Genomic DNA, 21,347 nt, shown 5'->3' with positions numbered 1-21,347 from the left:
AATGAGAAAGAGAGCATCTTCGTCTTCGGCTGCTGTTTCCAAGCCCTCTCCCCTGCCCTTCCCCCAGCGTCCTCGGTTAACAAGTAACCTGCGCCACGGGTGGGTGGAGGGTGAGGGAGAGGCGTGAGCACCCCTGCAGGAGCGCCGGCACCTTCTAGGAGCACCGCAGACAAACAACCCGAGCTTCGCGTCTGGGGAGATGCCAAAACTGATCCTTGGCAGGCTTCGGAGACTCTCTATGCGAAGGAAGAAATCTCTTCTTTGACACTTCCAACCCTGCCTCAAGCTTTGATTTCTTTTTAAGAGGGAAGGTGAGGCGATGGGTGGGTCGGCTGGAGGCCGGGGCAGAGGCAGGCATCTATGTGCCCCCCGTCTCTGCCAGTCCTGCCCACGGAGAGAGAGGGCAGAGGGGGACAGGAAGGCTGGGGTTCAGGAGGTGCCGCGGGGCACAAACCACAGAGACGGAGGCCTCAGGACACGGCAAAGGCAAGGGGCCAGCAGTGCCGCCCTCAAAACGCTGGCTTAAGAACGTGTGTGGAACGCTGACAACGGTTCCCTTACATACACCCTAGGTCTTCACGGGGCTCGTTTTAGCCTCAGTAAGGCTAAGGAGCCCATGAAGAACGGCATCCGGGCTCTGAGTTGAAATCCTGGAGGACAGTAGATGGAGGGTTAGTGTTGTACAAAAAGAAAAAGAAAAAGCTCCCACGGCTGTATGGATTTGGAAAACATTGCCTATGGCATGATATTTAGGAATATTATATATGGAATGAGAGATTTCTAATCACGGCTGATGCTTTTTCATCAGTTACACACGGAAAGCTGCTTAGGAGACATCACTGACTCACTTTCCCCCGAGGAGCCTGGGGCCCTGGACCCAGTGTGACCTGCCCTGCAGTGTCCCCCGCTCAAGCTCAGAGCTCTTCCCCCAGACTCTCGTACAGCTCAGGGCCTGGAGTTAGACCCAAAACAAGCAGTTCTTACCTTTGGGAAGAACACACCCCATCAGAGTTCAAGACAGAAAGGCCCTGCATGTCTGTGCCACTTACTTAAGAAGCATTAAGCGAAGCCCACTACATTTCCAAAACCAGTGGCCTGTTTTTACCCCAGGAAAGAGCAGCCAACTTCCGTGGACCTGAGACCCCACCCCTTTCTCTCCATAGCCCCTCAGGACAGCGGAGACCCAAACACCCCTTTGGTGGTGCCTGGTGCACAGCAGCGCTGGGCATGCAGACTTACCCGAGCCGGGCATGTGGTTCACGCGGGCAGGGTTGAGCAGCTCCACTGGCTGGTCTCGGCCAGAAAGTCCATCTGGAGGACAGAGAAAGCATTTGGCTTCAGAAACTGCTCACATCTCAGTTAAAATACTTTACACTCCTGGTCTGCAAGGAGCACTTCCTTGCAAACAATGGAAGTGCATGTGTCCTTCTCACTTTTAAAGGAGACTGGTGTCATTTTTATTTGCGGAGACAGAAAATAAAAGACCCTTTGTAGAACATCCCAACCCCTCCCCATCTCGAAAATGGCAAACACCAATTCCTGGCCTGAGGGTGTCCGGCCGAGCTGCTGTGGTTTTACTTCTTTTCAGCAGCCACCTGATACCACTCAGCGTTTCTGCAGAGACCACAAGCAGTAAGATGAAGCCAGAAGAGTTACTCATCCTCTTCCCAGATATGGACCCGTGGCCCGGGGGCCACAGAGACACAGCCCCTGTAGGCTCCGGCGGTGAGAGCAGCCGTGGGTGTTGCCCGCTTGTGGGACAGTCCAGGAAACTAAGACAAACAAACACGCTTTTAGGAAGATACTGGGCCAGGTTCTCACAATGGAAGGAATCGTTTCTTCCAGGTCCACCTTTCGATCGTGTTCTGACTGCAAGGATGGCACTGAAACCACACCCCACCTCCACCTGGCACAGGCTGCCTTTAGACCACATTCCCTCAGACATACAAGAAAGAAACTCCGGCAAAACTTCCGGGAATCACACTTTTGGTGTAAAATTAGCTTCTGACAACTGGTGTGAACGCCCGCAGGGACGAGCGCGTCATTACTGACGCTGATGTGTGGTCTACGGAGAAAGCAGTGGTTTCCCAGAGCAGCCATCGGCCCCCTCGGGCTGACTTGCAAATCATGACAAAAACACTTAAGAGCAGGTCTACTGACTCCTCTGTACTAAAACTTTGCTTTTTGCCCCAAATGGACAGCATCTCAGGCAGCCTTCGAATACCGAGTTCCATGACCCATGTCTATCTTTGGAGAGTTTCAAAGTCCAAGGACGAGAACAATGACCCCGAGGAGATCCCAAAGCGTCTCCTGAGAACTGCAGACCCTCCCAAGGAAGCGGGGAAGCCTGTGAGCTGCGTTCCCACACCCTGGGGGAAAACAAGCTGCTCCCCTGCGGTGCCCAGCCACCCCCGAGCCGACGGCGGGGACTCAAACGCTGGGATCTGGGGTCTCCTCTCCACAGCCAGCCACCCCTCCCCCCACATTCTGGCAGCTTGAAGGTAGCAAAATGGCTCTCACACGGGACACTGGGCATATGTGGGGTTAGGACAGTCCATGCTCCCCGAGGCAGGACGAGGACTGGGGGCCACATTCATGCCCAGAAGCAGACCAGGACCGAACGCTCAGCCGACCGTCTGCACCAAGGCTTCTCTCCAGGCATACAACCCGCCCTGAGATGGTCTGATGCTGACCTGCGGGTCTAATGCCATGTCCTGTGAGCCCCTTCACTGCCCCTCAGAAAGGGGCCTCAAGACAGTGATAGAAAGCACTTTCAAGCCTTTTTTTCTGAACGTGAATAAGTGAAATGAAAATTTCATTTTCAAAACTAAAAGATTCAGAAAAGTCTAAACATATTTTTAAAAATCCTAATCCCACAGTAAATACTTTCAGAAACACCAAAACTCGCTTTTGAAAATCCTAGTCCAGCTGCCATTTTCTGAGGGCAGGGTCAGGAGCGGGGTGCTAGAGAGCCGTCCTGCCGGCCCTGCAGCTGCGTCTGAGCAAGCCCAGGGCGTTCTCTCTGGTCCCACCACACCTGGCGTGTCCCCCCCAAAGCGTCACCTCCTCAGTGTCCACCCTTCGCTTCCACCTGAGCCAAAGTTCTAGAACCAGACACAGTTTAGAAACCCAGAAACCAGCACAGCTGCCTCTTTTGGCAAATGAGGAAATTCCAGCTTCCGGGGCCGGAGCAGTAGCACTGGGCCCGCACCCCGGCTTGTGTGAAGGCCTTCTCTGGAGTTTGGGTCGAGCTGCTTGCGTCCGCCCCAAGCCCTGCAGGTCCACTTGCTCCAAAGCCACATGCCCGATGATGCCCAGTAACACGCGACTTTCAGCCACGCCGAAGCGGAAGACGCATCAAGTGCCGAGAGCCTGTGATGCTGGGCGCACCGCCAGCAACCCGTGCCCGTCCCTCGCCTGCTCCTCCGCAGACCCCACCCACCACGCCGACGCCCCCAGCACACCCCACGTTCCTCACTCCGAATGGAGGGTCACAGAAGCCAAAAAGGAAGAGGTCTTTGCACAGAAGGCAGTAGATAGAACGGCACTGGGCAGAAACCTGAACCAAGAAGGGACCGGACACCGGGAGACGAGGCCCAGAGAAGGGAAGGTAACACCAGGCCTCCCAGTCCCGGCCCTGGAGCCTCCCGCTAGCTGGTCTGGATGCTCGAGGCTGGCAGGCCCAGGTGTGTGGCCCTGGGCATGCAGTGAGGACCCTGACATCACAGGGCGAAGACCCAGGCTGAGAACACGGAGGCGTGCAGGGCCCCCTCGAGCCCCTGGAGGATTCAGATCTAAACATGGAGAGAAGGTATACCGAGTCCACGGACACCTGTAGCAGGGCCCTGCGCGGCAGGGGCTGCTCAGCACGTACACGACAGTTTCAGGCACGAAAGTCAGCCGTGGGGACGGATGTGACGCAGCATTGTTGCTCCATGTCACGGGGACCAGAGCTGGTGACAAATACCACCGAGGGCCTTACACATCCAATTCCGTATCACAGGGCTCACAAAACAAACCTGAGGCTGTGCAGCTGGACAAAACCCCAGGACAGAGCAGGGATAGAGAAACTGCGTTTGAAGGGGCAGGGGCTACAAGGGCCAGGAAACGCTGCTTAGAGCCCAGACGTAAGCGCCCACCAGCCCGTGACCACGTAGCCATGGAGCAAAGAGCAGCCAAGAAAGCAATGCAAGGAATCAAGGAGAAGGGAATCAAAGCACGGCTTCCTCTGGGCCCGTGAAACACCCCTGCGAGCGGGTTTCCGCCCTAATCTCTCTCCACTTGAGAGTCTAATTTTGGAAACCTCGCTGGATGGGACTGTGGTACTTCATGTCCTCAAGGGGCATTTTATTTGGCTCAGGGAGCTGGCGGAGGAGCACACATGCAGAAGAGAAGTAGGGAGCATGAGGGTCCTCCGTGTCTCCCTCACCGCGTGACTCCTCCGTGAGTGAGCACAACGTACACGGTGGCACGTGGGACGGCAGCGGACACATGATCACGCTCGCACAGAAACAGCACGGCCCGTTGAGAGACGAGGGGCCCCAACTTAAAAGCAACACTTGGCTGTAATTCAGTGTGATGGGCAGGGGCTTTCTCTAACTAGAATCGTAGCCTTTGGAGCCAAAGGAACCTAACTCCCAACACTTCTGGCCTATTCCCCTCCTTTACACATGGGAAAGCAGCCCTGCAGGGCTGAGAATGTCCGTGAGATCATGTACTTAGCACCCCAGAACCTGGCTCTGTCGCAACCAGACCAGACACAAGCCTGAACTGGGCCTTGTACTCTGTACTCTGGTACTCAGCCAGACCTGTGTCGTTCAACCAGGGCTTCCAGTCACCAAGACCGAGTCCCCCCCAACCCCTAGGAATTTGCCCTCATCTGGATTAAGAAAGAAAGAGAGGGAAGAAAGTCGAGAAAGATAGGAAAACACCAGAAAAAAAAAAAAAAAAAACAAGAAAAGGGGGGAGAAAAAGAAAAACTACAACTATGAAAGCATATCATAGTTGTAATTCCCCACTTTTCAGGTTCAATTTTCTAAAATTTCTATAAAACAGCAAAAGAGTTCATAGAATCTTCTCTGGAAGAAGAGGTAAGTGGCAATATTAACAATATTATGTCTCCCAATCCATGAACATGGAATATCACTTCATTTCATTTCTCTCAAAAATGTTTTAGAATTTTGAGTGTAGAGATCTTTGAACACCTTTAGATTTATTATCAGACATTTGATGTTTTAAGTAAAATATTATAGATAGTATTTTAAATTTCAATTTCTCTCTGCTGATATACAGAAATACAATCAAGTTTTATATATTGGCTTGGTACTATAACATCTGGTTAAACTCATATTCATTCTAATCACTTACCTGAAGTTATTTTGACTTTTCTACATGCAGAATCATGTCACCTATGATAATGACAGTTTGTTCTTCCTCTCCAGACCTGATGCTTTTTATTTCTTTTTCTTGGCTTATTCTACAGCTCAGATTATGGTACATTATTGAATAGAAATAGCAAAAGAGGATACCCCTGTCTTGTTTCTGATCTTACTGGGAGTGTTTTCAATACTTCACCTAGAGTAAGTCTAACACTTGCTGTAAGTTTCTGACAGATAACTTTATTAAGTTAAGGAAAGTCCCTTCCATTTCTACTTTGCAAAGACTACTTTAAAATCATGTATGTGTGCTTAATTTTATTAAGCTTTTCTGTATTGATTCATATTGTTAAATAATTTCCCCTTTCACCTGGTAACTTCCTTTTCTCATGTCAAAGCAACCTGCATTCCTGGGATAAACCGACTTGGTTGCGTCCAGTGAGTTCTGAGGCAAAGGAAAGGAACAAAGTCGTACAGATATAAGGGATTCGAGTGCAGCCTGAAATCTTTTCTACTTTTGACTCCAAAGAGCTGGAGACCTAGCCACACATTTCAGCCTTAGTTCCACACTTGCTCTTTTGTCAGGTACATAAAAGAACTGGAAAAATTAATATTCTAAAATGTGCTTAGTGGGGCTTGTTCGATGTAGGTCACCAAAATGAAATGGGGGTGACAAGGCTGCCTGTCACCCACTTTATATGACAGCAGGGCACACACACCTCATCCTCCTCACAGAGCTGTTTCCAGACCCGCGGCCGCGGAATCTTCGGTATTTGGCAGCAGTAATAACTCAAAGTCTTCATTCCAGCCCATTTTCCTCTCCCTTTTTATACAAGTCTTTTCTTTTAGAACAGCTGTGAGTTTACAGAAAAATTAAAAATAGTACAGAGAGTCCTCATATACTCTGCACCCCGTTTCCCCTGTGATGAACATCTTACATTAGTATGTCTGGGGTGTCGTTAACTGAAGTCCATACTTTGCTCAGGTTTCCTTGGTTTTCCCCTAGTGCTCTCTTGCCGTCCCAGGACCCCACCCAGGACCCCGCATGACATTTAGTCATCACCTCCCCTCAGCCTCCTCTGGGCTGTGATGTTTCTTCAGACGTTCCTTGTTTTTGATGACCTTGGTAGTTGAGGAGTATGGGTCAGGTGGTTTGTCGAATGCCCCTCAATTGAGATTGTCCGATGTGCTCCTGATTGGACTAGGGTTGTGTGTTTAGCAAGGAGACCACGGAGGGGAAGTGCCACGTCCATCCTGTGGTACCACATCCCACCAACATGGCGCATCCCATTGATGCTGACCTTGATCACCTGGCAGAGGTGTGTCCATCAGGTCTCTCCACAGTAAGACCTGTGGCATTCTTTCCATATGGCATTCTTTGGAAGAAAGCCACTACACACTGCCCACGCTTGTAAAAGGGCCCAAGCTTTCCTTGCCGCATGACTTCTCAGGAGTTAGTACGAGTGGACCTGCTCCCAAGGAGGTAGTGGGAACACCGGGGACAGAGGGCAGCCCCAGTTTTGGGTCCCAAGGGAGGAAGCAGAAGCCTGGATACAGAGGGGCAGGGCTCAGCCAGAACTGCAGCTGGTGCTCAGGGGGGGCGGGTGGGAGGCCAGGCCCTCGGTCTGCATTTCCCAGACTCATCCTTGAAGGTTTGTGTGAGAATTAATTCTTATCTTGAGGGCTTCCCGGAGCCTGGTGAGAAGCTGGACTATTTTCTCGCAGTAAGAATGACGGTATGCCTCCCCTTCACCCCGTCTCCTCTCCCCTCTGATCGGTTGTGAATTCAGATCTTACAGAGAACTTGCCAGAAGGTCTGCAAAGGAAAGGGGGTTCCTCCCTAACAAATGTCTGAGTTTGGGTTTTCCCTCTGCCGCCTGGATCCTTAAGGCTCCCGTACGTCTGTGATGAGGGTCTGGAGGGTGAGGTGGCCCCGTTTCCTGGACACGGAGCCTCAGCCGAGAAGCAGGAGGCTTTCAAATCTGGAGCCGCACGTGGGCCAGGCCTGGGGAGACCAATGCTGGGGGGCAGAGGTGCTGAGCTCCCTCAATTTGGGGCCACTGCGAGGGCCGATCCTGCAGGACGGAAGCCCCGGGTCCCTACACACTAACTTAAGGAGAAAGGGCAGAATTCCTGCGGTGGGGATATTTGCGTTGCTGTGTGTGTGCTACTATAAAACTTGATGGAGAACAGTATGGAGTTCCTTAAAAAACTAAAAATAGAACTACCATACGAGCCAGCCATCCCACTACGGGGCATATACCCTGAGAAAACCGTAATCCAAAAAGGGTCATGTAGGGCTTCCCTGGTGGTGCAGCGGTTAAGAATCCGCCTGCCAGTGCAGGGAAATGAGTTCGAGCCCTGGTCTGGGAAGATCCCACGTGCTGCGGAGCAGCTAAGCCCGTGCGCCACAACTACTGAGCCTGCTCTCTAGAGCCTGCGAACCACAGCTACTGAGCCCACGTGCCACAACTACTGAAGCCCGCGTGCCCAGAGCCCGTGCTCTGCGACAAGAGAAGCCACCGCAGTAAGAAGCCCACGCACTGCAACGAAGAGTAGCCCCCACTCGCCGCAACTAGAGAAAGCCCGCACGCAGCAATGAAGACCCAACACAGCCAAAAATAAATAAATAAATAAAATTTAAAAAAATATATGTATATTTAAAAAAAAAAAGAGAGTCATGTACCACAATGCTCACTGCAGCTCTATTTACAATAGCCAGGACATGGAAGCAACCTAGGTGTCCATCAACAGATGAATGGATAAAGAAGTGGCACATATATACAATGGAATACTACTCAGCCATAAAAAGAAACGAAATTGAGTTATTTGTAGTGAGGTGGATGGACCTAGAGTCTGTCATACAGAGTGAAGTAAGTCAGAAAGAGAAAAACAAATACCATATGCTAACACATATGTATGGAATCTAAGGGGGAAAAAAAAGGTCATGAAGAACCTAGGGGCAAGATGGGAATAAAGACACAGACCTACTAGAGAATGGACTTGAGGATATGGGGAGGGGGAAGGGTAACCTGTGACAAAGTGAAAGAGCGGCATGGACATATATACACTACCAAACGTAAGGTAGATAGATAGTGGGAAGCAGCCGTGTAGCACAGGGAGATCAGCTCGGTGCTCTGTGACCACCTAGAGGGGTGGGATAGGGAGGGTGGGAGGGAGGGAGGGAGACACGAGAGGGAGGAGATATGGGGATATGTGTATATGTACAGCTGATTCACTTTGTTATAAAGCAGAAACGAACACACCATTGTAAAGCAATTATACTCCAATAAAGATGTTAATAAACTAATTAATTAATTAATTTAAAAAACCCTCGATGGAAAAAAAGTTTTTTAAAAATCGGTTACCCTTTATAAGAAGGACGGAAAAGTACGCAGTTCTCACGCCTGGTGAAAGGCGCCGACCCTGCCTGAATGAAGATGGAAAGGACCAGCCAGCTGCTCGGAGGCCCGGCCGCCAGGATGGGAGCACAGGGCAGGGTCTGCAGACCAGGCTCGCCCGCTGACCCCCACCCCGGGCCTTCCCACGTCATGTGAGTCTGTGCGGAGCTCGCGGGGGTGTCCCGGGACGCTCAGGTGAGGCCAGCATTCCCTGCACCTGATCTGTGGGCCTGTGGAATCCTCCTACTGAAAGCTTGACCCTCTTGTCCATTTAAATCATAAAAAGGGGCTCAGTACACTGAAATGTCACAGATGGAAATGATTCATCAGGTCAGCAAAATACTCACATTCCCCCAGGGCCCTTCCCCTGACACCCCAGGGGGTCTCAAACTCCCCCTAGCACCTGGCCTCCCTCCCCTCTGCTTCCCGCCTCCTTTGCTGAAGGGCCCCCCATCCCTCTGGCATCCTCCACCCTCCTTCAGAGCCACATCCAACAGAGCCCCCGTCTGACATACCGCACCACTCAGGTGCTCCATACGCTCAGGCGGACCAGACGGGCACCTCCCCTGTGAGTTCTGCTAAGAGCCGCCAGTATCTCAATCCATTAAATGTTTCTTTTCCTCATCATGCAAGCTGTGGAAAAATAGCAAAGTTCTATAATAAAGCTTGTGTGCGCCCATTAATATGAATTAAACTTTAATGAGCTAAGTGTTATGAATTCCTGAGGCACGTCCAATACAGTTTACGTGCATTTATCAGAGAAAATGAAAATGGAAGCTAGACCCTTTTTCTCTAGGCAATACTTTTCCTTCAGGAAAATCAGGCAGACTTTGCAAAGGTCAGGGCTGATCTTTGAGGTTTTCTTGTCCTTCCTCTGGAAATCAAATCTAGCTCCAGCTACCAGTTTATAGGAAATACGTGTTTAAAGGAACAGGTTCAAAGGCCCCAGGAGGCTCTGATCAGTCAGGTGTGGAAGGACAAAATCGAAGGGCAAAAGCCCCAGCTCCTCGGGACAGGCAGGTGAGCTGCTACAGAGTAAACACTGCAGAGCCGTCACTCAGCCCCAAGGCTTGCATCCTGATTTGAATAAATGACAGTACCGAGACTTGTTTAAAGACAACGAGCAAAAATGGAACATAGCTTGGGTATAAGATGACAGTTGGGAATTATTATTCATTTTGTTGAGTGGGACAATGGGATTGTATCTGTTAGAAACACACACTGAAGTATTTATGGGAAAATGCCGGGGTTTGTTTTAAATTCTCCAGGGGATAAAGTTTGGAGAGGGGGCACCTGATGAAGTGCGACTGGTCAGAGAGCTCAGGGTTTCTATGGGCACAGGGGATCTCATTATATGGACTACAGTTCATCTTTGTTTTTTTAATTTTTTCATGATAAGAGTTTTTGAGAGATGCCAAGACAAGCCCGACTCTTCCTGTTCCTAAGCATCTGTCCTCGCTTCACATCTGCCAGCTCATCAGTCTAACTAGTTCTCTCAGTAACATTCCTAACAATCTCCAGTTTATTACCAGCCCCTAGCTGTGCAAGCAAGCAAGCAAACCCTCCCAGCTCACACTCAACTCAACAGATGGGTCCTGAGCATCTGAGATGTGACAATGGGCAGGACACAGGCCCCAGCTGGTGTCAGGCAGAACTCAGCCCGGCGAGGGTGGACCAGCCCTCACCGATTTGAGATACGACCCACAGACCGGAAAGCTCTGGTAGCGAGGAAGGACACACAGTGAGTGTGACCACGGGCCACCAGGAGGGGCCTGGACCACAGCTGCCCAGGGCGGAGCGGGCTCTGTCCGGTCCCCAGGTCCCAGGTCCAGCTCGGAGCTGCACCACGGGAAGGAGCGAGGGCCAGGGAGGGATATGCGAGGGAGTGAGGAAAGAAAACAGCTTCGCGGGTGGGCAGCGCCGGAGCCCAGGCCGCCGTGCCCTGGGAGGCCAGACAAAGGCCGGCTCTGTTCTTCCTGGTCCCGGGCAGCCTTTCCTGAGGGGAGTTTCTCAGCTGCCTTTCAGATGGTCCTCCAGGGACGGTCTGCCCCTCCTCCCCCCTCCTTAGTGAGCTGACAGCTCTCAGCTGTCCCCATCGCGTGGCCCGGCCCAGCTCAACCGTTAATAAGTGACTTAGAAAATCAGGAGAAAATGTCCTTGCCCGCCTTTGAAAACAGATCCGTCTCTGCTCCGAAGAGGCTGTCCATCTGCCCCGTGGGGAGGACATAACTGAGTGAGTCATTCCAAAGCTGTTGGTAGAGCTCTGGAGATGCAGGAGGGGAAAGAACCTCGGATGCAAAAGGTGCAGATTTCTCAGACTCTGTGTGACAAATAATGGACCACAGAAGTCCCATGGGAGCCCCGCACAAGAGCACGCGGCGAACCCGCATCTCTGCGCTGACGCAAAATAGCTTTCTGGACAGATACCCCTGGCTCACGTCAGTAATGACAAGAAGTAGCATAGTTACCGGCAAAGACTGAAAACTAGCTCTGAAGCCCACTTGTCCATAACCACGCTGCCTCTGGTTACTCAGACCAACCCACACGCCTGTGAAAATCCACAGGCAATCCCGCTACCACTGTTCTCTGCCGCTGTCCTACCTTCTGAACCAACACCTCTTAACTGCCGAGCAGCCTAGTGAGCAAAACTCCCGGCTGAGTCCATCCCCTCACGGACAGAGCAGACCTCTGCCGGGAAGGAGGCCGTGTGGCCCTGGGGCACTCGGGGTCGGACAGGCCTGGCTTCCCCAACACGCAAAGCTTCGTTAGTGATCATGTCGTTTCAACCCAGCCTCAGTTTCCTCATGTGTTCAGTGGAGAGGTAAACTGACACAGGAGTAGATAAAATAAAGTAAATAAAGGAAAAGATACAGAACGTGCCCCTCCCACCTCACCTGCCCCTCTGTGATGCTAGCGGGCGGTCCCGCCTGCACACAGAACGCACGTCTCATCCCACAGCAAGACACCTGATGGGGCAAAGCATCTCCTGAAACTGTGAGTCAGCCATTAAAACCACTGGCTGGCTGACCAGCTCCCCGCACGCTTTCCACACTGCTGAGCATTAAAGATTAGCTGAGAGGTGTTTGTGGTTAAGTGACAGGAAGCCGGAAAAGAGGTGCATGTTAATAAGCAGCTCACGAGAAATGAGTCACTAACTCAAAACGATAAACCCCAAACAGCCACTTGGAACAAGTCCGCGCAAGTAAGTTCACAGTGTGGCTGGGCAGCGTTCGCGGGGAGTGTGCCCCAGAGGCCCGGGCAACACGGACGCCCGAGCTGCGGCCCTGCTCACCCTCCCGGCCACGTCGGACTCGAAAGAACCGCTAGTTCTTTGTCTCGAAAAGGGCTCCTTTGCCCTCTCCCTTTAATGCAATGGGGGGGCCCAGAGGGACTGAGGGAGGCCGGACTGACACAGCAGCAGCTGCCCCAGGGACACGCGGCCCTCGCGTCCCTACGGCCGACGTCTGCTGATGGTGTGCGGTGGCCACAGCACCTTGGGTGGAGAGACTTTCTCCCCAGCTCTCTTTAGGACAATATTTAGTGTGGATATAATTCATTGTTTCTAAAGCATTGTTCTGGCCAGCTTTCCTAAACAACATCAGTCACGTTTACCTTCTAACTTAGAAATAACAGCTAACCAGTAACAGGCACTGATTAGGGGTCAGGTACCCGTCCAAGTCTTTCATTCACATCAGCTCGGTCAGTCCTCACCCGGAAACGAAGGGCATAAATACTATTATTGTCCGCATTTTAAAGATGAAGAAAGTCAGCAAGAGAGATGGTGACAGTTGTCTTGATCAAGGTCAGGAAGTTCTGCCTCTAAGCGCTGACCCACCGAGCCACAAGGTCCAAATCACGTCATTCAGTCATTCAGCAAATTTTACTGAACGAGTTACGGAGCGATTGTCCTCATTCCAGGGGATGCAGCCTTGAGAGACATCGAGTTCCAGCACCCCAAACTTCTACTAGTGAAGAGGAGGTGACACATATAAACAGATCGTGTGGGATCCTGTGCTGAGCAGGATGTGATGGGGTTTATTCCTCAGATAGGTCCTTGGGAGGTGGCGACATCTGAGCAGTGCCTGAATGGCAGGTGAGAAGGAGCTGTGTAAACGATCCCAAGGTAGAGCATCCTAGGCATGGGGACAGCACGTGCAAAGGCCCTGAGGTGGAACAAGCTTGGTGGGTCCCAGGCAGCAGAGCCGAGTAACCGGGTCTGAGTGAGAGAGACAGGGTCAGGGGGGCCCCGGCCTGGAGGCAGAGAGTACTGACCGGGGCCAGGAGGGACCGAGGAGGCGACAGCAGCAGGAAGAGGAGCCGGGCAGCTGTCTCTGAGGCCTGGAGGAAGACGGCGGCCACGGGGCTGGGAGCAACGGTCCGACTGGGGATCTGTTTTGAAGGTGATCCGTCAGGACCTCCGGCTGGATGGGAGGCGGGGGGCTGGAAGGCAAGGCCCCTCTCGGAGCGTGAAGGACACAGAGGGGACTGCGGTGGGCTCACGCTTGCTGGGGGAGAGGCGGGAGATGCCGAACACAGAGCGCTGGCCTTGCTGGCTCCGAGAGACCTACTGTGAAGAGCAAACGGAACTTCGAAACCCATTCTGCTCCTTCCTTATGAGTTTCTCAGAAAAAAAGAGAAGTTCAGGCTTTGTCAGTGGCTCACAATTCAAGTTAATAAATATCCTCATGTGCTTTATTCCACTCATGTTGCCATTTGTAAGTTCCCCGTCCTTAACAGCATCTGTACTGCTGTCCTGATTTCTGCCGTCCAGACTCTCAGCATCTTGGGTGGGGCTGCAGCCTTTTGAACTATTAAGTTCTTCAGCTGAGCTGCTAAAGAAATAAAGAAGGAACTGGATATTAGATGATACCTACCCCACCCGGAAATCTTGTGTCAGGAAACGGTTCTTAAAATACATACCAGCGGTGAAAGTATGTTTCATGGATCTCGCTGGTTTTAGTTTCTCTCGTGCCTTTCTGAAACACACAATCCTACAGAGGCTCTTCATTTCAGAACTTAACCCTCGTCTGGAGGACGAGACCCGGCCGTGCCCTGTGGCCGAGCAGGTGTCCGCCAGGGCAGCCTGAGCACCGGCCACCGTGAGGACGCTGCACGCGTCCCACCGGGCCACACGTACGGCCTCCGGTTACGTGGACCGCCCTGGCTTAGCTCCAGTTCTCTGGCCAGCGCACCGCCAGGAGCCCAGTGTGCTCCAGGCCCAGCCTCAGGTGCTGGCAGCCCCGCGCTGACAGGAGGCCTGCCCGCAAGGGCCGCGGGCCACGGAGGAGATGTGCAACTCATAACACCATTTCACCCTCGGCACCCAGGTCTCCAGAGACCCTGGGCCTCCTCACCAGAACCAGCGGGGTGACAGTGAATTGGAGACTGGGCAGATGTGACCAGACACTCGTGTCGTGTGGCCCAAGAACCGCCCGCCCTCCCGGGGGCTGTCGGGGCAGCTCCGCATGGTGGCTGCTTGTCCCCACTGCCAGCCCCCAGGAGCTCCCCTTGGGCAGGAGCATCAGGCACAGAACAGAAGGGGCTCGGATTGCAGGCGCGGCGGGGCAGCACCAGAAGTCCTTCCTGATGGTTCTGGGGCTCATGCTCAGCGGTGACATGTGACACTCCACCAGGAAAAGTGAAAACCTCAAGGGCTGCGGCCCTGAGGTGGCCGGGAAAGAAGCCTCCTCCCCGACGCTGCCCTGCTCTGCGCCCCTGGACGGGAAGGGGCCTGACACCCGACTGTCACGTTCGGGCAGGCCCTGCTGCCAAGGTCACGGCCAAAGGAAGACAGCAGACGACTGGCTCGTGAGTGCGCCAGGAGAAGAGCTGCCAGATCTGGGACTGGGAAACAGGCTTCCTCCGTCCACATGGTACCCCCTCCCCACCTCCCCCATGCACCCCACATCTCATCTCAGCTGACAAGTGCAGCCGAAGAGCCTGCAATGGACCTCCTCACGGGCACGCGGTCCTTCTGGAGCGTGGAGCTCACAGATGCGCCAGTGGTGAGTGGACGCCGGCTGAGGGGCCACCGTGGAGGGCGGGGGGCCTGCAACATGAGCTTTGAACTGTCTCAGGAAGCTCCACTTTCTCTCATTTCTGTACTACCTAATAACATAGAGCACGTTGTTCTTAAAATCAGATCCACTGTCTTAGCTTTTTAAAAGATAACTTCATAGAAACAAGAGCTGGACACACAAATCACACCCTGCAGATGCACAGCTGTCAGCATCTTAGCTGATGCGCAGAGAGCCTTCCGGTCTCCCAGGCAGGTTCGTGCAGCCACAGCCCCACTGTCACCTGCTCCACGCCTCGCACGTGCCTCTTGTAGCCTAGAGAACGGGCTCCCATTGCACGAGGTGGCCGGTTATTCAAAGGTGTCCACGCATGCAAGAGAATTTCACCATTATTATCTAATGCAAAAACACCCCAGCACACCCCTTCCTCCAACAAAACTAGCTTTCCTGGGTCCTCTGAAAAGATGGTATACAAGCTGTAGAAATCACTATTACATTTTTGTTACACGCAACATGGATATACTCTACAGAGCACAGCTTCCCCCAAGTCAAGACGAACTAACCCTTATCATTATTCCTCTTATAACCATTTTTATACAACACAAACTTCAGTTTCTAAAAATACACTGATTACACTCTATCGTGTTCTATTTAACCTTCTAAAAATAGAGGTACTGACAGGAGCAGCAATTTGCTGTGAGATGTTAACTGCGCTGATGTCAGTGACAGGATACAGATTTCTGTCCTTTGCATTCTTTTCAGCCTGTGGTTTCTGCGCGATTGCCGGGGAGTCCCGGGCACCCTGGTGGCTGGCACCACCGAGGTTCTGGCTGTGAGTGTAGAGACCAGGCACCAAAGCCCAGATCTGATCCTGGGTGCCCCTGATCTCACACCAACGACCTGACCTCATTTTCCACATCTGTAAAATTGGTGAAAGGCTTCACCTCACAGGACAGACAGGATGCGATGAGGCTCCCTGAGTAAAGCACCCCCAGCTGACACCGGCTCACAGGAGCCTGTGCCTCAGAGACCCCAGCCACGGGAGTGAGGCCTCCTGCCCTCTCTCCCGGCAGCAGGCTGGTTAGTTCCCAGGGCATTCAGCAGTAATTACGGAGGAAAATCAAAAGGCACAAGGGAAGAGCAGAATGGGAGGGAAGCTTTTGCTCCCAGGGCTCCAGTGCCCTGTGGAGTCCTTCCTGGGCGGGCCCAGGGGCCTGTGCAGGCCACCTCCCCTCCCCCTTCTCCTCCAAAGCACAGACGTGGCCCCAGGCCACACTGGAAAGTAGCAGACTGTTTTCCAATTGACAGTGTATTAAAAATGGCTGTTTTAAACAACCTGCCAAATTTTGAAAGCTTCATAGTTCTAAGAACAGATATATCCAAATTTTTAGACGACAATCCCTTATCTTGCCTGTTCTGTAACGGAGTAATTTTTGAATGAAGAAAAAAGTAGAAACAAAGCATTTCTCTCCTCCCTCCCCGCCACAGACATGCAGAGCAGAGTAACCCGGTCTGAGTGAGAGAGACAGGGTCAGGAGGGCCCTGACCCTGTGTCTCTCACTCTTGTAGAGAACTATCCAGATTCTTCTCTACAAGCAAATCACTGGTTAATGCTCTGCTTGCCCTTGGTTTTGAAACTGCACAACCCAGGTTGGGACTTGAACCCACGGTCTTTTAACTGAGCTCACACACGTAGTCTCGTAGTCTCAGGACTTAAAGACTTAAGCTCAGGTTCTTTATGTCTCGTCGCAGCAAGAATTCAGTGAGAGACTAAGTGATAGGTAAGAAGTGGATTTATTTAGAGAGAGACACATTCCATAGGCAGAATGTGGTCTGTCTCAGAAGGCGAGAGGCCCCGAAATATGGGGTGGCTAGTTTTTATGAGCTGGATAATTTCACAGGCTAATGAGTGGGAGGATTATTCCAACTACCTTGGAGAAGGGGCGGGGATTTCCAGGAATTGGGCCACCATCTGCTTTTTTGGCCTTTTTTGGTCATGGAGCCTGTGGGTGTGTCATTTAGATGCTGATGTACTACAATGAGCATATAGTGAGGCTCAAGGTTACAGGAAGCTGAATCTTCTGCCATCTTGGACCTAGTTGGTTCTAACCAGTTTTTATCTTGTCCTATGGCTATGTCATTCTTTTAAAGGTTGTGCCCTGCCCCCTGCCCTCCTCTTTCAGTTTCAGGATGAACAGCCCCCTGGCCTAGGCGGCCAGAGGCTCCACCTGGCTAAGCCACCCACACCTCACACCACCCAGCGAGCGTCCTGAGCACCCGCAGCAGGTAGAGTAAAGCGAGAGCTTGAGGCACATTTCCATCCCCAACGTTTACCTCCTTTCCATATTATGCTGAATTGATGACATAGCTTAATCTTCTCATGAGATATTATGATTCTTAGAACAGTTATTTCCTGTCAAAGTTCAACTCAGATGAGAAATCATGTACACTCCCCCCAGCCCGTATTAGTTTGCTGACAATAAGTAGAATTGTGGGGCGAAGGAAATCTATAGAAATTACACCAAAAAAAAAACCCCAGAAAAGCAGCCTTTCTTAATCTATAACCAATTTCTTTGGCTCTTATACCTATATAGACAGATTATGTCCAACTACTTAGGCATGACAGCAATCTGCAATGAAAATCAGCACCATTAGCTGGGTACTCAGTTATCACTGATCGATCATTAAAGTAACCACAGACAATCAGAAAGAAGAGCAAACCTTTTAGCTCAACTGCAGGAAAGAGGAACTGGAAAACAATAGTGGTCAAATCCGGGCTGCTTGGTTGATGTTCTGAATTAACAGGGGCACCTGTGGCAAAAACCAATTTCACACTTTGGGAAACATAGATACCACTAGCGTCCAAAGTACAGAGTTGAACAATATACAAAATTAATCACAACCTCAGGCTCCTGAACCTTGCTAGACTTAAGTCGTCCAGAGAATTATATATAATTCTCAGATTCCCTCAGAAGAAACAGCACTGGACTGAGAGCTAACTTTTCGACCAAAAAAGCCAGAAGACAATAAAATACCTTAAAACTGCTGAGTGAAATACAAGTCACCTACAGTTCTATACCCAGCTAAACTACCACTCAAGAAAAAGGGAGAAAAAGACATCTTCTGTCAAACAAAAATTGAGAACGTTTACCACGAAGAAACCATTGCTGAAATAACAACTAATGGGTTATTTCAGACAGAAGGAAGCCATTTCCAAAGTGAAAGAGTAAGATGCTAGGAATAAGGGTGAGGTAATACACTATTAACATGTAAGTCAATACAGATAAGGACTGAATACTAAGTTAATACAAAACATCATATAGTTATTGAGACTACTTTCATTATGGGTAATACTGTTTCCTCAAACTTTTGCTTCAGTGCCTCTGTGTATGTGTGTTTCAAAGCCACTGCCTAAAACATCTAGTTGGTTTCCTCTTAAGAACGATGAAAATCCTAAAAATAAAATAAATAAAATAAAAATAAATAAAATAAAAATAAATAAAATAAAAATAAACAAGGTTCCCTCTTCACTTTAACAGGGTAGGAAACTCATGGCCAAATTGTAGTTTGTTTTTGAATAATTATGCAGGACTTAAAACATGCATTTCTGGGCTCTCCTTCTCTTTGATAGACCATCATTTGTCCTTTGCTCTGATTTCTTTATCTTTATTCATATAGCCCTCATTAATGAAATAAGAATTAACTATAGCTATCCTTGAAATTGCACTGACTAGGTCCCAAAGCACTCCACACACCAATCGTCTGGCTTTTTCTCATTACAAAGAGGAGGCAACCAGTGAAATAAGGCCCAGTTTGAGTAATTCTTTACAAAACTCTTTGCAGAAGCAGTTTAGTAGCACTGAGAACAAGGTAATAGCTCATCAATCCGACTTTAAACACAAAAAGCTACCAAGAATATGACTGACAGCAATCAATGCGGTGTTCCACTTGACACCATATTTGCATGTTGGAGAGCCCTTCTCTGAAATCAGCTACACTTGTGCAAAAGCAACTCTTTGTGAGACATAATCAGCAAAAGATTGCTTATCCTTTGCTACACTCAGAAATTAGTAAAAAGTAGCCAGCTCTTGGAAAAGGATAAACCACTTTATGCAAATACTTTTGCAAAGGCTCTCTATTAATGCAAATATTATGTTTGTCTTTTATTTGAATGCAAACAGCATCTGTTTTGCACAGTCAATGGCATCGCTTTGTAGTTTGTGCTGAGCGACTCAAGTGTGTTCCAGCTGCTTTTTTAGAGTTTGAAACAGATTTCGTCACAAAAGGAAGTGTACTGAAGAGTGCAGAAAGCAAGCAAGTGTGGTGCGGATCCTGAGGAGACACCTTCACTTTTAAGGCAAGAGAGAAACAAATCCAAGAATAAATTCCGGAATTTACTTCTGGGACAAACGGTTTGGCTTTGTGGGTGGGATTTTCCTTTTTAATAGTTTTGACTAAGGAAAAAATTAGGATTGGCTTTGATAAATTCCTTTGTTGGGAAAATATACTCAGAAGACCAACACATGTTGGAAAGGAACAACTCGGTGGCATAAGGCTGCCATCAGAGCACCCAACCCAGAACCAAGGCTGGCCTCCACGGAAAGCGCTGACCTTACCCGCTGCATTCTCCTCATGCAATGAGGGTGGTGATGAGGAAGGCTCCTTGCCAACATGGCTATCCTAACATCACTGAATTAATTTTCTGCCTCTGCCACAAAATCAAGAGCTCCTAATAGGGATGAAAAGTTGACAGTTTTTTTTTTTTTAATCCACGACCCTAAAACAATGACCAGTTCAGTACGGGTAGAGACTGGATGGATGGGTGAGTGGATGGGTGTGTGGATGAACCATGCTATAAATGAGGAAACAGATAATATGAAAAAACTGACCTGAGATCCTTCAGATTTCAAATATATTCAACTTCCAGATCTCTACCCAACCAACGGCACCTGGAAAGAGTGTGACCTCAAACATTAATAACACTAATTTTACCATCCATTTGTATGGAATGCAGATATATTACCAATCACATCCATTAGACCAATATCTTCATGGAATGGGCTGTGGAAGAAGGGGGAGAGCCTTGCTGCCTTCAGATGCCCCTCAAAAGAAACATCTACTCTCACATAAACTTGCCATTAAAACTCCAAAATACCTCTTTGGACAGATAACTCTAAACCTCCTAACAATTCCTTTACTAATTAACTTAGTTGTTAATTACATTTCAAATTGACTAATTTCCCCAGATACACCGCTAAACATCTTCTGCTATTCATGCCTGCCTCTAATTCATATAGGAAGAGATCTGTTTTTGACAAAATACACTCTGAGCATCAATATTTGATGGATAAACATGCTTTCTCCAAAAAACACAAGTTGCAAGATAAGGCGAAAGAGGTCATTTGACCAAGTTTCAACACAGACGACAACCAGAAGAACTGAAGCTGTGCAGAGAGGAAAACTGCCTTAAAATGCCTGTGTGAGGGCCCATCCAAGGGTTTATGAACAAACAGCAAATCAAACTCAAGGAAAGTGAAAGAAAATAATAAAGAGCAAAAATTAATGAAAGAGGAAAGAGATACAAACCCTTAGGATTAACAAAACAAAAAACTGGTACTTTAAAAAGACTAATAGAATAGAAAGATCTCTAGAGAGAATGATAAAAAGAAACGATTTTGATTGTCACAACCGGGAAAGGGGAATTCTACTGGCGTCTAGTGGGTAGATTCCAGACTTGCTGCTAAATATCCTATGATGGACAGGACAGCGCCTACAGACAAAGAATTACCTGCCCCAAGTGACAACACTACCACGACGACGAGACTCTGCTGCACCTCCTACAGGTGTGAAAAGGGTTGACAGGAGGATCTCACAAAAATCTGTACGCAGATAGCGATGAAAATTAAAAATTGCTTGAAAAACACAACTCACCAAAACTGACATCCGAAGAAACAGAAGACCTGAACAGTCCCATTGCTTTTAAAGAAATATAATCTGTAATTTAAAACTGCCCCACAAAGAAAACTCCAGACAGAGATGACTTCACCCAAAAGTTCTATCAAGCTTCCAATTAAGAAATACTTCCGGGCTTCCCTGGCGGCACAGTGGTTGAGAATCTGTCTGCTAATGCAGGGGACACGGGTTCAAGCCCTGGTCTGGGAGGATCCCACATGCCGCGGAGCAACTAGGCCCGTGAGCCACAACTACTGAGCCTGCGCGTCTGGAGCCTGTGCTCCACAACGAGAGGCCGCGATAGTGAGAGGCTGCGCACCGCGATGAAGAGTGGCCCCCGCTTGCCGCAACTAGAGAAAGCCCTTGCACAGAAACAAAGACCCAACACAGCAAAAATAAATTAATTAATAAAAAACTCCTACCCCCAACATCTTCTAAAAAAAAAAAAAAAGAAATACTTCCAACCTTACACAGAGCCATTCAGAGAAAATAAAGGAAACAATTCTCAACTTTTTTCATGAGACAGCATTACCTTGATATCAAAAATTGACAAAAAAAATTATAAGTTAAACTTATTCATTAACACAAAAGCAAACATCATA

General features: G+C 49.6%; 1 protein-coding gene across 4 annotated transcripts in view; it reads right to left on the bottom strand.

Annotated features, from left to right (window-relative positions):
• The window catches only part of HDAC4 (histone deacetylase 4), a 292,563-nt gene that overhangs the window by 153,611 nt on the left and 117,605 nt on the right, over positions 1-21,347 (bottom strand). For all 4 annotated transcript variants that reach the window (XM_082630080.1, XM_082630082.1, XM_082630081.1 and 1 more), the window contains exon 3: positions 1,240-1,311. In XM_082630080.1, the coding sequence (XP_082486206.1) occupies positions 1,240-1,311 (72 nt within the window). The remainder of the gene's footprint in view (positions 1-1,239; positions 1,312-21,347) is intronic.

Source organism: Mesoplodon mirus (genome assembly GCF_964341445.2).
Source record: "Mesoplodon mirus genome assembly, chromosome: 8".
Lineage (NCBI taxonomy): Eukaryota > Metazoa > Chordata > Mammalia > Artiodactyla > Ziphiidae > Mesoplodon > Mesoplodon mirus.
The sequence above is the reverse complement of the archived record's forward strand: the minus strand, read 5'-3'. Positions and strand labels throughout refer to the sequence as shown.